At 47.2% G+C, this 18000-nt stretch overlaps 1 protein-coding gene across 1 annotated transcript in view; it reads left to right on the top strand.

Annotated features, from left to right (window-relative positions):
• The first annotated feature begins 517 nt into the window (after positions 1 to 517).
• Positions 518 to 18000, top strand: part of SYT13 (synaptotagmin 13) — a 34735-nt gene continuing 17252 nt past the window's right edge. Inside the window, exon 1 of the mRNA XM_031690597.2 lies at positions 518 to 769. Coding sequence (XP_031546457.1) covers positions 587 to 769 — 183 coding nt within the window. The 5' untranslated portion in view covers positions 518 to 586. The remainder of the gene's footprint in view (positions 770 to 18000) is intronic.

Raw genomic sequence — 18000 nt, 5'->3', positions numbered from 1 at the left:
CACCAGGACATGATACAGTCTGCATCAATTCCCTCTCGTCCTTCTCCCTGGTAGTAAACGCCTGGCAAGTTCAGGAAACGGGAAATCTCCAGTTTTGTGTGTTTGAAAGGCTCGTGAATGATTTTACAGCCTCCTTGTCCAGAGAGCGTGAACAAAAGGGTAGAAGTCTGGTAAAATGACCCGCTATCGAGACGGAGCTGCAGGCCTGGCTTTGAGCCCCTGTTTGCCCGCTAACGCACAGTGTGACCTCGGAGAGCTCCTGTCCTTCTTGGACCGAAGTGTCCTCCTACGTAAAGCCCGAAGAACGGCCCGAGACGACCCTAAGGTTCCTCCTACCTGACCGGCTCCGGCTTGGGTTGGGGTGGGGGGTCGGTCACGTGCTGCTGGGGAGGGATGCTGGTTGACGCGGTGCGGAGTGCGGGCGCACCGGCCGGCCCCCGGTCCAGCCTCCGGCTCTGACGTCCTCGAGCCGCCCTCCCTGCCCGCCCCTCCGGCGGCGGGAGAGCGGCGAGCGCGCCCGGATCCCAGGCCGGGGAGGTGCGCGGCGGCGGGACGAGCCCAGCGCAGGAGCCGGGCGGCCGGCACCATGGTGCTGTCCGTGCCCGTGATCGCGCTGGGCGCCACGCTGGGCACGGCCACCAGCATCCTCGCGCTGTGCGGGGTCACCTGCCTGTGCCGGCACATGCACCCCAAGAAGGGGGTGCTGCAGCGGGACCGGGACCCGGATCCGGAGGAGGCTAGGCCCGGTGTGCTCCGGTCCGCCCAACAGGTGAGGGGGGCGGCTTCGCGGCCTCCCCGGGCCGGGCCGGGGTGGGTCTCCCGGGCGGTGCGGCGGGGGAGTGGGTGGGAGGGAACGGTGGTCGCTCTTCTCGGCGCGACGGAGCACGGCGGGGAGCAGGTTCCACGGACGCGCTTGGGGACCCGCCGAGGGGACCTGGAGGCCTGTGGGCAGAGGGTTTCGGAGACGATGACTGGGGGAGAGAGGCTGGGGGACAGGAGAGGAACGGACGGCGAGCCCTAAATGGGCGGGCACAGAGGGGAATGGGAAAGCGGACTTGGATAGGAATCGGGGCTGGGAGGAGGAGTAGGAGAGAAGGGCTGTGAGGGGCTGGAGGAGGGGGCTGTGAGGGTTAGGGGAGGCTGAGAGAGAAATGGTGGAGAATGAGGTGCTGGCAGAACTGGGGAGATGAGAAAGGGGAACTGTGAGAGGGAAGAGGGAGGAAGTATTGTGGGCTGGTGTAGGGAAAGCACTGCCAGAGCTGAGAAGGGGGAAATCCACCGAAATCCAGAGAGGAGGTGTCTGCTGTCGGGGCCGCTGGGGAGGGGGCAGGTGAATATGGGAGGGCCTGGAGGAGCCTCGCACCCTCCCAGCAGCCGCCAGCTCCAGCCAGCCTGAGGGGGTGCTGCGACCTCCCCCAGGAGGTGTCTGGAGATGCCCCTGGAGACCGAGGGCTTTCATCCCATGCATTAGCTTGTCCCTGGAGCCTCTTTGGGCAGGAAGTGGGTGGTGTCCCCATTGTACAGTTCTGCTGAAGGGGTCCTGAAGGCCTGTGGGCAGGTTAGGAAGGACTGCCCTGCATGGGCTGTGAACCCAGGACACACTTCTAAAGTGGGGAGTACAAAATATTCTTTGGAGACCCGGGAGGAAAAGTCTGGCTCGAATGACTGGAGGAAGACAGGCCCTGGGGCAGGGGGTGACAGTGGCTTCCCAAGCCCCTCTGGATTCCTTACACAGCCTATATAATTCCAGGAGCAGAACATCCACAATGCTGTGACTCCACCTTCCTTGTGCCAATGAATTATTCAAAAGCTCTGAGGCCCGGTTGCTCGGGGCCTGTGTCAGTCACTGCACAGTGAGGGTGGAAGGAAATGGCTGCTGTCCTTGAGGCACCTGCAATCCAAGAAAAGTGACATTGACACTGGCAGGAACAGGAGTCAGTTGGGCAGCGGGGTGTGGGCCTGGAACCATCTGCAGTGGGAGTGGTGGGCTCCCCGCTGGTGGGCACGGGGTTGGGGAGGGGCTGGGGGGTTAGCCCTTCTCTAGAAGTTGTGACCTGCTGCCTGTCGGCCTCCTCCCCGATCCAGCACATTAAGAGATGGCTATTCTTCTGCCTTTCACAGTGGTGGCTTTTCAGGCATCGTCCCCTCCCCTTCCCAGAGAGAACCAAAGCGGAAGGTGTTGATGTAAATGACCTCTGGGATCCCTTCCAACTCTTTGACTTATTGATTTGATGACTAGTAGCCCACACAATGGCCAATAATCTGTTAAAGACAAACTAGATTATGCCTCTCCCTGGCTTAAAACCCTCCACAACTTCTCACTGATCTTGGAACAAATCATAGCAAAACTCATCATGGCACATACTCTGTGCCAGGCTCCGAGCTAAGTGCTCTCCACTTAATGCATTGAACAACACCATGAAGGACATCTGTGATGATCCCAAGTTAAAGATGGAGCAGCTAAGGCTCAGAGAGGGTGAGTGACTTGCCCAAGGCCACACAGCTGCAGAAACGTTAGAGCCAGATTCTGGCCACGCTAGTCTGGTTCTGGTGTCCATGCTATGAGCTACTCCACTCCATTCCCCGGCCATCTCCATGCGGCAGGTGTTTGCCTCTCCCACCCAGATGATGCCCCTTCCCCACTTCCTGGGAAGTTTCAGCTTCCCTGGAGTTTTGACACCAACCCTTCCCATTGTCCTCTGGCTTTCCACACAGATGGCTCCTTCTCATCCTTTAGGTCTCTTTTGGTTTGAATTTTACCTCTTCAGGGAGGATTTTGTTTACTGCCACATGCAACAAAACAACCTCCGCCTTCGCCTTCTCCATACTGTTCCTTTCCAATGGCTTCCTTCTTTCTGTAGCACATGTGACAATTGGATGTGATTTTTCGTATCTGCTTACTTGTCTAATATTTGTTCCCTGCACCTACTCTGTCTGGAATCTAGGAGGTGCCCAATAAGAAACTGTTGACAAATAAATGCATCCTCATGTCCAGCCGTTGGGGATTATTGTCTGCATTATTTCTTCAAATATGGAGACATATACCATGCCTTTGCAGCCCAGGGCTTGCTCAGGAGGGGCACAATAAACGTTTGTTGATGCTCGAGACCCATCCATTCACATCCCAGTAACATCTCAGTAATGAGGATTTGGGCACCTGGGCAAGCATGAGGGTGACGAAGTGAGAGCTCACCGTGTGGGTTTGGCTCCCATTGTGCTCTGGCTGATTCAGCTACTGACCCAGATAAAGTCCACAGAGAAAAGACAGTACTATTGATGATTGACGTTTCAAAAAAAGTAAAGGAAGTGGTGTTAGAGGTGGCAGCAGGGGGATGGGCATGGCGCACATTGACAAAGAGGAGAGTCAGTTAAGAAAGGCTCCCTGAAGATGTTCCTTAAAGAGAGAGGGCCTGGAGGTGGGAGGAAGAGGGTTCTAGATTCCTGCAACCACTGAGAACTGGGATGTCTGTGGGATACAGAGTGACCACCCACGTCTCTGTAAGTCACTGGTTGTGGTTGCTGGAAAAATTCCTTGGATTAACAGGCCATCAGAATCTGATTTCTGGCCATGAATGGTTGGCTGAAGTTGAAGTTTGTAGTGATTTTGAGAAGAACTGACTCTGAATTTTCCCCTGGGGGTTCTTAACCTAAGGTCCACAGACCTCAACATGGGGTCTGTAGATAAAATGCAAGGGGTTCATGGTCTTGGAGAGGGAAAAATTATATCTTTATTTTCATTAACATCTACCTGAAACTTAGCATTTTCTGTAAATAGGAATATAAACAACACAGCACAGGAATATTGACAATAGCTCTGACTTGGTCCTCAAGGGAAATCACAGATAGGTTCAGAGCAGAGCACAGCTGCAGCAGATGCTTCGCAAGAGCTTTTAGGCTCATCTCTAATTCTAAATGATAGTACTTATTAAATCTCTGGCTAGATTCTATTATTTAATAAATGAATAAAGAGGCACATATAGTCATTTCCCTTGATTGATTTTATTGGATGTGCTGTTATAGTCCTATGTCTTTTATTTGCTGCTCTTTCAAACATTCTGAGGACATACCCAAAGGCTTCTCCAGGCAGCTGAAGGAATCTATCCGGAATCTTTGCTGAGTGCGAGGTGGGAGAGGGTGCAAGCCCGCAGTCATCCGTCACTGTTCGTGCCTCTGGCTGGCTTCAACTCATAGTCCTTCTTGGCTTTTTTGAAATGCTCACCGTGGACCCTTTATCCTGCCTTCTTACACAGTCTCTCACCCTAACCTGCGTGCAGCCCTAGGGATTGCATGCGAGGGATTCAGCCTTACTACGCCGCCCGCTGGAGATCAACAGCATCACCCCGGACCGCCGTCCTTGTCCTCAGCCCAGCTTTGAAAGCTGGGTTATTATGCAGTGACGACCAGGCGGCTTGAGCAGGAGACAGAGCAGAGAAGCAGAACAGGGTGCATGGGTGTGTGTGTGTGTGTGTGTGTGCGCACGTGATCACCTTCACTTCACTGCTGCTGCTGCATCTATCAGTGCTCGGCAGCCAGGCCCATTAGTTCCTTCCCCTAGAATTTCCTTTCCACGCTGTCTGCACAGGCTGCCACTCTCCACATTTCTGGGTCCTTTCAGAGGAAGCCTTCGTTTTGGCTAACCTAAATCCCTACTTATCATGGAGTGGGGACCCTGTTCTCAGAAAGCTTTCGTTTCAGTGTCAGGTCTTCTCCCCACCTGGTGCTCACCTTGCTGTCCCCTACATCAGTCTTCTCAAGTGCATCTCAGAGGTTTCTGGAACAACCCTGGTGCTGTCACCTTGAAGCTAATATGTGATCAAAGGCTTTATTCAAGTCACCTGGCCCCTCAGCAGTGGTCCCCAGGCCTCTTTATCCACATCTCCCAGCCCCCTCTGCCAATGCTACTTACTACCAACTGTAAACCCTACCCTCCTTCCAGCAGAGTTGAGAAGTGAAATGCCTTTTGACGCAACACTGTCTTAGTTCATTAAAAATACCACAAAGTGGGTCACTTATAAACAACGACAATTTATTTCTCTTGGTGCTAGAGGCTGGAAAGCCCAGGATCAAAGATTCAGTGTCTGGTGAGGACCTGCTTCCTAGACTTTTGGCTGTAACCTCGCCTGGTGGAAAAGGGCGAGGGTGCTCTCTCCTGCCACTTTCCTAAGGGCACTGATCCCATTTATGATTAGGGCTCTGCCCTCATGACCTAACCACCCCCCCCCAAGCGCCATCTCCTAATAGCATCACATGAATTTGCAGGGGAGGGGGATACAAGCATTCAGACTATAGCAAACACTAACAGATCAATCCTAAGTTTTTAAGAAATAATATAAATACAAGCTGTACTTTAATCAAACAACATATGTAGAGTGGAGTTTTTTCCCTCCAAGATCAAGGAGTGTGTTTCGTTTTCCTTGTATCCCTGACAATATCTGGTGTGATACTGGGCGCGTGATAACCCATCAATGTATACTTTGAGTTAAATCACCATATGGTGGCATAGCACTGAATAAGAGAGGGAAGGTGCAAAGGGATGCACACAGTTAAGATGCCACAAGATTTGAAATCAAATTTTCAAATTGAAAATTTAGGTCTGGGGTTTATACAGGGGGCAGGTAATGACTGGCACAGAGTAGGGGGAGCTTCTGGGCTTTTGTTTATAAGCTCTACCTCTTGACATGGTCCTGGTGACACAGCTGTGTCCACTTCAAAAAAGAAAATTCATCCAGCTCTACACTTATGCTTCGTGTCCTTTTCTGAATGTAGTTATACTTCAGTAAAGTTTTTATTAATATTTGTCATGTTGCAGTATCATGTTTGTGAACATTAATTTAGTATCAAGCCAGTATTTTTATTACCAGGAGGATCTGGGGGCTGTAATCAGGAGACATGGCCCTCTTTTTTTTTGTGGTCCATTACACACCACCTCCAGGGCCCTGTCTGCTTTCTGCTGCTTCTCCTGCGGCCACCTCCTCCTTCAGACTAGGACCTGGAGAACATTAACGTGGTCTGATCAACCCTCCCGTCTGTTCTCCTCTTCCTTAGGCGACAGGAGCAACATCCTCCCAGATCACTTGTCTACATACAGACTTGTCAGAGTGAGGATGGATCAGAGCCCAGAGGCTGCATTTCATCAGCTAAAAATTTCATTCATTAAAGGTTAATGAGCACATGCTAGGCACTGGGATACAGCAATAAAAAGACAGACATATGCTCTTCCTTGTACTTGGGGAGACAGACAATGAAGCCAGCAGTTGCCATGAAGGTGTTACAGTGCCACCGTGATGGGGGTTGACGAGGGTGCCATGGGGAATCCTTAGGAGGAGTATCCCCACCTTCAGCCCAAAGAACGTTCTCCAGTTCTCACTGGCTGCTCTGCCGAGGTCTCCCCTGTACTTCAGTGATCACAGGAGGTCAATGTGAATTGCTAACCCCACTCCTGGGACCGATTAGACTCTGGGCTGCTGTCAGGTATGACTTCCTTGGATTCTCAATCTTTTAAAAGGATTGATTTCTCAGCTGATCTCCTGGCTAGTAAATTCTCCTACTCATATAAACAAACAAACAACAAATGGATCTATTTCCATGGAGTGATAAATCACAGTGATAGGAGAGCTAACATTGATTGAGTTCTGTGTGCCAAACACTGTTCTAAGCTCTTTAACCACATTAATTTTATCCTCATAACAGCCCTATGAAATATGCATAATTATTATTTCCATTTTACACATGGGAAAAGTAAAACACACAACACTTAAGTACCTTATTTAGTGGCAGAGCTGGGAATCAAATTTAGAAAGTCTGGCTTCAGAGCTTATACCTCTAACCAATGACTGAAAATGAGCAGAAAAAACTTGTCAAAATCTTTCTTGAGCCACTGTGTTTCCCCAGATGTGGCTTAAAAGTGTCTCCAACATATGCATCTTTGCTGGTCAGCTTCAGGAACCTTTCCCAGAGCTTTGGGTGGTTTCACCACCTTGCATCCAACAAGCTTCAAGCCCTGGGTGCAGCCCTGCACCCTCCAGAGAAATTTACACAGTAAACATGTTTGGGCTGGTAGCTTAGCAACAGGGAAGACAGTATGAATTTTGCATCGAGAAATTAGCATAGATTATTTCAGGGAGATGAGGACACACCCGCTGGAAACACTAGATCCTTTGAGACGTAAGGTGGACCTTTGGTCTGTGCATCAATCCCTTCTCAGTGACAGGTCCCAGACCTGTCACATCTTCTCTTTCTAGTTTCTTCTCTGGTACAGCATGTGGATAGTTTCGGTGCATGGCTCTTCTCTTCATGGGACTGACGATTCTCTAGCACCATTTGTTAGCAGAAAACATTGCTGCATCTTCCGACATTTTTAGATTTTGAGATCCTGGCTCAGGTTGCTGTCAGGTACCAGGGTACAGGAAGAGGAACAGAGAGGCCGTCAGAGCATGATGGAAGAAATACCCAAATGGGAAATCAGAGGGGCTTATGGTAAAGGCAGAAGAAGGAGAGAGACTAGCAGGATGGGAAAGCAGCAGACCCGGAAGACAAAGAAAAGGGGATGAGTTAAAGAGTGACGGTACGCCCCAGCGGGAGAAATCAGAATACATGTAGACGGTGCCTGTACCATCCATGCTATCTGACCTCCAATTTCCCGAAAACCAGTAAGAGTTCAGCTCCCACTTCATCTTTAGTGTTATCGCATTCACTACCTCCGGAACTTATTTCTGCCAACAAGCATTTGGAGACACTGCTTTGAGGATGGAGAAGAACTTCATAGAAACAGGTTTTAAGAACTAAGGGGTTTTGCATGTCTGTGTCTGAATTGGCACACATACGCATACAAAGGTCTCCCTATAACCATTGGTTAAGAAATAATGAGCTAGTAGATAACTAAAGGAAAACAGATGAAAAAGGTAGATCTATTCCTTTCTCCCATCTCCTCGCCTCCCTCCTTCCATTACGTTTCCTGAGCACATACATGCACCTCGTACTGTGCCTGGGATGCACTAGTCACTGCACTGACACTGTGTCTCAGCCCTCACGGGCTTACGTTGTAATGGGGGAGGCCAGAGTTAGGAGAAGAAGAGCACAAATAAATGAAAATGTGTGATGGTGGCAAGTGACCTGAAGAGAAAGTTTTAATGCTGTGAGAGTATTCAGGTGGAAATGACCCAGTCGAGAGATCAGGGAAGGCTTTCCTGGAGACAGAGATGGCCCAGCAGAGAGCTGGAGTTGGAGGGGAAGTGAACCAGTGCAGTGGGGAGGGGTGTGAGGGACGGCTTCAGACAGAGAAATGAGGGCGTGCAAAGGTCCTGGGACAGGAGGCAGATTAACACTTAGGGGAGCCCAGGGAAAGGTCAGTGTGCCTGGAGAGCAGAGAGAAGGGGTGCCCAGTGTATGATGAGGCTGGGGAGGTGGACAGGAGCCTGGACAAGCAACGCATTGTAGACCGTGGACAGGTTCACACATTCATTTATTCAATCACGTATCACACATTTGCCCACATGAGGGGCGCTGACCTATGTAATGACAATATGAAAGTTACAGTTATTTTCAAAGCTTTTTAAAAAAATCGAGCTGAAATTCACATAAAATTAACTATTTTAAGGTGCACAAATCATGGGCATTTTGTACATTCACAATGTTGTGCAATTACTACCTACATCTAGTCCTAAAACATTTTTATCACCCTTGAAGAAAACCCCACCCTCCTTACGCAGACACTCTCTGTTCACGTCTTCGCCTTCGGTCCCTGGCAATCACCAGTCTGTTTTCTGTCTTTATGCCTACGCCTATTCTGGACATTTCATATACTTGGAATTTTAAAATATGTGACCTTTTGTGTCTGGCTTCTTTCACTTAACATAGTGTTTTCAAGGTTCATCCATGCTGCAGGGTGTGTTAGTACTTTGTTTCTTTTTATGGCCAAATAATATTCCACTATATCTATATGACTCATTTTGTTTGTCCAGTCATTGATTGATGAACGTTTGGGGTGATTCTACCTTTTAGTTATTGGAATAGTGCTGTTATGTACCTTCCTGTACAGGTATTTGTTTGAGTACTTGTTGTCAATTCTTTCAAGTATATACTTAGGAGTAGAATTGTTGGGTCCGATGGTAATTCTGTGTTTAACTTTTTGAGGACCCTCCAAACTGCTTTCCACAGCAGCTGCACCATTGACATTCCCACCAGCAAGGTACAAGGGCTCCAATTTCTTCACCTTCTTTCCAGCAGTTGTTAATTTCATTTTTTTGTGGGGTTTTTTTGGTTTTTTATGCAGCCATCCTAGTGGATGCGAAGTCATATCTCATGGTGGTATTTTCTAGGGTTTTAATTAAAAAATACAAATTCTTATTTAAAAAATTTTCATCAATATCTGGCAAGTTTTTAAGAAGCATTTCCTCTCTGTGTTGAATGCCCGTTACAGTGAATCCACATGGGCACAACTGGAAAAACATTTCATGGCTCCTGGATCTCACAAGAGGAGTGGAGTGTGTGGCAGTGCTGGCTCCTGGTTCTCCTAGCAAATCTGCATCTGCTACTCCATCCTTTAAATATGTTACATCTTATCACCATCACCTTTCTCACTCTTTACCCCAACCAGCTTTAGCCCCTCGTGGGTTCTAATCTGCGTCACCCAGGTTCTTGGGGCCCCTACAAACCCAAGTCTAATTGAGGTGGTATTTACTATATTTCAGCATTATTTCTTCATGTTGGCATTTCCAGGCCAGTGTGATGTCAGGAGGAGGAGCCTTGATCCCCTACGGTGTCAGTCCGCTGCACACACACAAACCTTTCCACCGAGGAGTTCCCTAAGTGCTAATTAGGCAAAGGGTGTTTTAATTGATTCATATTATAGAAATTCCTGGGAGAGGTTTACACGGTGTTTAAGAGCGTTACTGTAATATACAGTGATATTTTGGGAAGTTGATTGAGGTTTCAGGTAGACTTGGAATGCATTATAATTTTTTCCATTTAAAATAATGGAATATGAGTGACTACTTTCTGAAATTCACTAGGCAGCATGTTTCCATGAACAGATTAGAGTCAAATAATGAGGGGGTGGTTGCATATATGAATATGTGCATATGCATACATGAATGTGAATACATACAGTTACATCTATGAATAAGAGAAAAAGGGAGGAGCATCCAATGGGAATTCTGTGAAATTGACTCAATCCATCTGGCAGAGACTCTAGGGTACTTTGACATATTTCATTGACTACCTCCGGCCCTAGACTCATTAAGTTTAAGATGTACTTTTCCTTTATAGAAAAATTGAGCAGGCAGATAGCAAGAGAGGTGAGAAGAAATGTTGAATGACTGCATGAGTCAGCGGATGGATGGATAGATGAATGCGGAGGAGGGGATTCATGGGGGCTGCCGCCTCTGCCTGCAGCCAAAATAAAAATCACAAGCACAAGAGTGCAGGGGAAGACTCTGAGCTTGCGGAAGAATCCCTGTGCTCACCTTCAGTGACACAGCCAGGAATCAAGACAAGCCTGGAGGGTGTGGCAGCTTCACTTTCCACTGGTTTCCCTCCCTGCAAGTCTCTGTTCAGCGGCTAACATTGGAGACAGTTTTAAAAAATATTCTGCAGCAAAGGCCGATGAGAGAATACCCCAGAAGACCATGTTTTACTTGGAAAATCATTATAAGCCACACGGTTTTGGACTTGCTGCTCAGGGTGGCCTGATGAGAGGAATGTAAGTTACTGAGTCAGGATAGTGAAGACTCTGGTCTTCAAGTAGAATTAAGACTGATGTTTTGGAGAGGAGAGCATCTGAATGTGAAGGGAAGTTTGGGGAAAAGCCGTTTGGTTGGGCAACGAGAAGGCTTGATGGAAACAGCTGCAGAATGAAGCATAGGATGACTTCAGTGAGCTCGAAGCTCATTCTGTGTTCCAAATCCCCTCCTCCTTTCTCACAGGGCACCCCCACCCCAAGCATCTTAGAATGTGTTTCCGTTTCCAGCACAGTCAATCCACAAAGAACAGGCAAGCCAACGGGAGAGACATACAGTGAAGGCAGTGATGGCATGTCAAGAGACGGAACTCCATGGGAAAATATCAACACGGTCTCGAGGGCTGTTAGGCACTTTCCTTGCAAATGCATCATCTAATAAACTTGTCTCTTACCACGAGAGTGGGATGGATCCTTTAAGCAGCAACACGACTGTCGCCCTTTGTGCAACAGTCTCCTTTCAAAGCTGGTAGAGACAAAGAACGGGAAGGACAGGAGATTAGGTATCCCATGGGTAGCCACTGCATAGTAGACTTGCTTGATTTTGGATACCCACCAGAATTCATTTTAGGTAAGAACAACCCAGTTTTTTGAGACCACTCAAAAGAGGAAATTGCCTCTTAGAAGGAAAATGTTCATTTCATGATGAAGCGGCTGAGATATGATAGGAAGTAAATTAGACTTAGACCCCAAACCTGAATTTGAATTCAACCTCCACTGTTTTCCAGCTAAATGACCTTGATCATTCTGAATCACACTTTTCTCATCACCAAAGCAGAGGTGATAATAATGAGGTTCTCTACGATAATACTGAAGACTAAATGATATAATGCTGGGAAGCACGCAAGAGACTCAGCCCCTGGCTACCACCCAGAGTATGTTTCAGGTATCTCTGAATTATTTTCTCATATTATCCTTTTATCAAAGCAATGCCTTGCCTGTGTATTCACTACACAGAAAAGAGAGAGTTCATTAAAAATATTCCAGATGTGAAAAATGAAAAGTTTCTGTTAGAACTGGAAGGGGGGGGTCATGAATGTTATACTGCTAGGATATTCCTTCATTCAAAAAATATTTCTCTTTTAAAAGTTAATTTATTTATTTTATTTAACCATTTTAATTTAACTGCTGTGGCCGACGAAAAGAAATGGGGCTCCTGTGACTCCTGTGGGTGGCCTTGGGAGGACGCACGAATTGCAACAATACACCAAATGGTTACCACATTAATAAGTGGTATGAACAATTAAGTTATAATTAAAATTATTCCTATGAATGATTAGATTTCACATACAAGATGAGTGGAAGGGATGAAACACTTGGGCTTTGGGTTCCAGTTCCAATCTGCCCGTCACTTTCTGTGTGACAGTGGGCTAGTATCTTAACTTTTCTGTGCCTCAATGTGGCCATCTGTGAACGGTGTCATTGTCACCGAATTGTTGTGAGAATTTAGTCAGATAATCCAGGTAAGGCAGTGCTGAGAATGTAAGTGCTAGGCTGGAAATCATCCCTTTATGTCCAGAACCATTCTCCGCATCCTTCTCCCCTTCTTCCTCTCCCTACTCCTGCCCAAACCTACCCCATTTTCTACCCACCTGTGCACTGGCCCCAGAAGGCCAGGTCTAGGTTTGTGAACAGTGCCCAGCTACTCCTGACCCCAGGATATTTCCCACTACTTGTTAGTTTCCTTAACCCTCCACACCTTTGTAAACACCTGCTTTATGAAACTGCCCTCAATTACCCACTTGGAATGTGCCATCTGCTCCTGCCACAACCTTTATTGATTGGCTACTCAATCAATGTTAGCTGTTACTACTGCTCCTAATAATTAATCACAATAAAAGGAGAGTCAGTAGGTCAGGGAGAGTATACACAAATTGGCCAAGATTGGGGTCCACACGATAAAGCCCTCTGTTTGCACAAGGCTTCATTGTTTAGAAAACACTTTCATTTTCCTGTTTGACCTAGCACCTAGCGTGGTGCTCTGCATGGCTCGAAGCTTGTAACATGTGCTTGCCACACAGACACACCTGCAGGTCAGAAGGTTTAGGGCTGTGACTCATTTCAAAAAGCTCCAAATGAGCTGAGGAAAAATATTTGGCGTTCATAGTGATATTTATAGAGCCAAATATTCTGATGTTACTGACCTTCTGTGGTCAAATCATATTCTGTGACAACATTATGCAGACTGCTCAAGTGTTGGCCCATGTGATGCAGAAGGGAAATCTGATAGATTTGGATCCTGTTTGAAAGAAGGAACAGCTACATCTATGGATGCTACTCACTGGCTTTGAATCTGCTGAAGTGACAGCTGGGAGGAGAATATTAGAAGAAGCCCCTCAGTGGCCGTCTCTTGAAATCTCCTTGCTGATTTCCCATTAAAGTCACACGGAAGAACCAATCTGTTGCCCAAACATTGCTGTGGCTATGGACATCCAGTGAGATTCAGAGATTATGTTTTTTGGAAAAGGAGACCTGAAAGGTAATAATGGAGGTACTTTTCTTTGATGCACCTCTTTTGGATTCTTCCCTCTCACTACACATCACTCCAGCCCAAGCACTGTCCACTCCACTTCCTTGGGGAAGTCTCTGGAGGCCCTTCACAGCCTGCGCCATTCCTTTGCAAACCCATTTCTCAACCCCCACCTTTCCCTTCAGCCAATTTGCCAGACTCCCCACATCCTGAGCGTGCACCCCTCTGTACCCACACTGCTGCCATTCTCTCCATTTGAGATACCTCTACCTCTCTTCTCTGTAGTCATCCTTGAATGTTGGGCTGAAGCCCCTCCTCCAGGAAGCCTTCTCTGATCTCACTGACTCACAGGAACTCCTCTTTAGGTCTTCTGTAGCACACAGTCCAGACATTTGGCCTTTTAAGACTGTTTTCTCTACTTCTTGATCTTTTTATAAGTATGCATCAGGAAGATCGGAGAGCATTCATTTTGCATATCAACTTATTGTTAGTGGCTTCCTGGAGCCCTGAGCTGAACAGACTGTGTCTGATCACAGCAGGAAAGAATGCTTGGATTGATTAGTCATGTCTGCCATGGGCAGAGGGTAGGAGAATTGTAGCATAAGCACTTCATGTTTCCCATTTATAGAATATCTCACCTCCACCATTGGATGGTAAACTTCCAGAGGGCAGAGAATTATTTATGTATCTTCCATGATACATAGGGTGGGTGACTACATAGTTAGTTGGCAGCAAACGTGCTGATTTCTGTTTGGACAGAAATCTGAGGGTTGCTTAACTGGAGGGTTTTGGCTTAAAACCAAAATATAAGGAGAATCTAGTAAAACAGTCTCTGTCCTGCTTTGAAGCCTTGGTTTACAACTTGGCTGTTTTTCACACCACCAGCTTAGAAATCAATGTGCTTTCCAAGTATCTGCACCTGAGTGGAAGGAAGTCTTCAATGAGTGGTTTTCTGTACTTTTTTTCTGAGCTTCACCACTTTTGATGGGTGCTATTCACATACTTGAAGGATTCTGCAGAATTCACCTCCTTTCTCTCCCACTCAGAAATCTTAATCAGATTGCAAATGTATGAAAGAAGTATTGTTATAAGAAAAACCCCAAAAGTGCTCTAATCAATTTTCCAAATGGGTAAAAACAAACAAAAAAAAGCATCCAACTTCAGTACGCTAGCTCTCATGTGTAACATATTGGCATAATTACAAGCTTGGAAATCATTTCCTTCATTTATGGTTTCGTCAGTTATCCAAGTATCATAAAATCAAAGAATCCTACAACTATTCTGAAACAGGATCTGAATTCAGTGTCAAGGAAACTGGCACATAACCAGCCTTTTCAGCCTTTAATACCCAAATGACTGTCTTATATTAAAAACATAGCTCCCACAAATCAGAAACTGAGGAAAAAAATCTAAAGTATTCGAATGGACACTGTTGCTTAAGACCATCGAGACCAACACTAAATAAGCATGCGTGTTCCCATCTCATCAAAGTCAGTGATGATGCAAGGCTGAGATCCTCCTCCTACAAATGGGCTCAGTTTAAAGAAAGACTTTTAAGTCCCTAGTAAACCAATACAGTGGAGAGGGTAGTGGAATTTTAAAAGTTAAAGCCTGGCTGAGGGACTTGGCTCAGGGACAAAACCCACTGCCAACAGCCACGCTCTGGTGGCTGGAGATGGGAGGATAAGGATGGATAGTTGGGGAGAGAAGACTGTGTTTGAACCCCAGTTTGCTGACCAGGGGAGTTTTCTGTGACCTTTCAAAATATTCTAGCCTTGAAACAATGCTTCTGACGAGTGCTGATGTGGTCATAACATAGTCTTGACCGTGTCTTGGCACACGTCACAAGTGAAACACATTTTCTGCACAAGGAATGTCAAACTCAGTTCAGAACTGAGAGCAATAAGAAAGCTGATGCCCAAACACCCAGGCAGGTCATTCCAGCAGCCAGACACCTGGGTGAGGAGGGGCATGGGGTCATCAGTCTAATGACATGGCACCTGCCAGCAAATCAGAAGCAATGATCTAGACGTTTCCATTTTTACCTATTTATCCAGAGACATAGGCCCCAGAGAACCATGTCACAGAGTGTCATTTGGCAACACTGGCTTGATCCAAGTGCTTGGTCGTGGTCCAAGCCTAGGTCTGTCATAGATTAGCTGTGGGATCCTGGACAAGTTTCTATCTCTCTGAGTTTAAATTTCCTCCTCTGTAGAGTAAAGAATTAGGATATTTTTATTTATTGATATAAGGGTATAGAAAAAGGGAAATAGTAGCCACTTTTCTGTAGGGTTTTGTGAGAATTAAATACAATAAAGTCTGTTGAGCTTTGCAGAGCATCTGGTACAGAGGAAGTGGGCAGGAGATGGCAGCCGTATTGCCCTTTCAGGCATGGTGATGCGACCGATGGAGCCGCTGCAGGCACGACTTACGAGAATCTCTAAGCAAGATCACGCCGTTGTGTGGTTTCCAGCCCTGTGGAATTACTATTTTTAAAATCTGTTTTTGAATTCTGGGTCATCCAGAAGTGCTGGGATAATGGCAACACCCATTGTCCCTCCTCTTCTCATGAGGCTTTAAGTGTTAGTGGTACCCGCTGTTCTCTGCACACACTGCAGGCTTTCATGCTGCTGCCTTGGCCCAGAAAACCCTTCTCCACTTCTCCACCTGTCAAATCGCTGTCTGGGTTTTGGGGTAGAAGGCATCGACCAAAAGTCAGAGTCTCTCAGTCTTTATGAAATTCTCCTCCCCACTCCTCTATACCCCACCTTGTACCCTCCCCAGGCAAAGTTTGATGTACTCCTGTTTACTCTGTCTCGTATTTTCTGGTCCCCATCATGGCGGTTATTAGTATACCAATCCCCCCACCGCCTACTCCTCCCCATACACGCAGTGTCTGCTATGGTCTCCATCGCGTAAAAGATTCTCAATGTCAAACAGTGATGGATGGAATCAATGCATAGCTGGCTGGGGCAGGAGATGGAGGTGGGATATCCTCCCCCCAGCCCCTGCAGGCTTTTCCTTAGATCTATCCAAGACTTTAGAAAGATAACAGACCACTGCATCTTTGGTTCCTTGGTCTCTCCCAGGTAGCGAAGCTCATGGCCAAGCTGTAAAGCCTGCAAGCTCCACAGTCACGTGCCCGGGTTCGAATCCCAGCTCTGTGTCTAGTTAACTATGTGACTTCAGACTAAGTCCTCTGTGCCTTAGTGTCCTCCTCTGTTAAGGAGGATAACAATAAAGCCTCCCTCATGAAGCACTGAGGTTTAAATAGAGCCTTATGAGTAAATTGCTTACACTTGTACCTGAAACATGATTAATGAGAGATGATCTTCCCTCCTCCAAATTTTTAGCTCAGGAAGCCTTTCCTGACCCTCATATTCTTAGTGGACACAACATTTCCTCCCACTCACCCCCATTACCATGTATCCCTGTCTTGATAGGACTTATTTCTGAGATTGCTTTTTTGCTTCTACTGGTTTCTTGCTCCCTACCCCACTGGAAATGCCCACTCCACGAGAAAAATGGGCAGTGTTGTTCCTGCAGCTGACAAGCATCTAGAGATTCTATAATCGTTGAACAAATGATTGAAAGAATGACTACCAGTGGAGAAAGGGTTTGCACCGCGACTGGCTGTTATTCTTGGTTGTGGCTCATTCTTGCTTATTTGGGAGCAGTGCACTTATCCGGCTGGCAGGTGGCCTAACCCTTAAGGCTAACCCACCGATCAACCTCCTAGTTTGTTGCGTTAGATACCAGGTAGTGGGCAGGGAGTGTGCTGGGTCACCCACAAACTGGCCTTTTCAGAATTTAAAATAACCAGGGAGGGGAAAGAGACTAGCAGGAGGCAAGTCTCAAGGGAAGGGGATCTGAGAAGGGATTGGGGGCACAACCCTTAATGAACAGAAGAGAAGGGGTTGGAAGGGATAACGAAAGATGTGCGGTGCTGGGTTACCATGGAAACACTGCGTGGAGCCTGGACAGGAAGACAGGCTGCTTCTTCAAAGTGAATTTCAACTTTGCAGCTTGAAATATGCCCTCCCCCTGGGACCTGACCCTGTGGAAACACCCATAAGCAGCCAAGAAGTAGAGATTCTGGTACCAGCGGCTCCCCAGGAACTGGAGATCTACCAGAATTAGAACTGTTGGTGGGGAGCCAAGAGGACATGACTGAGAGGAAGAGCGTGTCTGTGATCAGCTCATCACACAAGAGGACGTTTCTCCATCTACCCTGCCTGGAGTTCTGGGACCTCCCCCAAACCAGGGCCTTCCCACGTGAGCCCCAGGGACCACTGCGTCACAGTCACCCTGGGGAGCTTCTTAGACACGCAGATTCCCTAGGATCCACCAGAGCCTGGTCTCCAACCAAGCTGTGTTGTTTGAGAGCTTGAACTCTGACCACCCGGCCATATTTCAAACTCTGTAACGCATGTAACTATGCATAATTACCAGTGTTAAAGCCCAGAGTGACTGAAGCTGGCAGGTCCCCATCACCTGACCCAGCTCCCATCTGAGGGAGACTCCGCTGCGCTGAGCTGCAGACTCCAGCTGCAGCGGCCTGTGTTTGGCCTCATCTGAGCACTCTGTATCCAACTTTCTCCTCTCTGCCCTCTCATTTTCTAAAGTTCAAGTATAAAGGGCAAAGCCATCTGTTTCCATTTCCAGCTGGGTCTGATTCCCCTACCCTTGGATGCTGTGATGCGTTCAGATGGATGCCTCAGCGTGAAACCCCAAATTGATAAACAGTCTTTAGGTGAACAAATTAATTATGTCACAAAAGGGGTGACCTAACATC

The sequence above is a fragment of the Vicugna pacos genome, chromosome 10, assembly GCF_048564905.1.
Source record: "Vicugna pacos chromosome 10, VicPac4, whole genome shotgun sequence".
Classification (NCBI taxonomy): Eukaryota; Metazoa; Chordata; class Mammalia; order Artiodactyla; family Camelidae; genus Vicugna; species Vicugna pacos.
The sequence above is the reverse complement of the archived record's forward strand: the minus strand, read 5'-3'. Positions and strand labels throughout refer to the sequence as shown.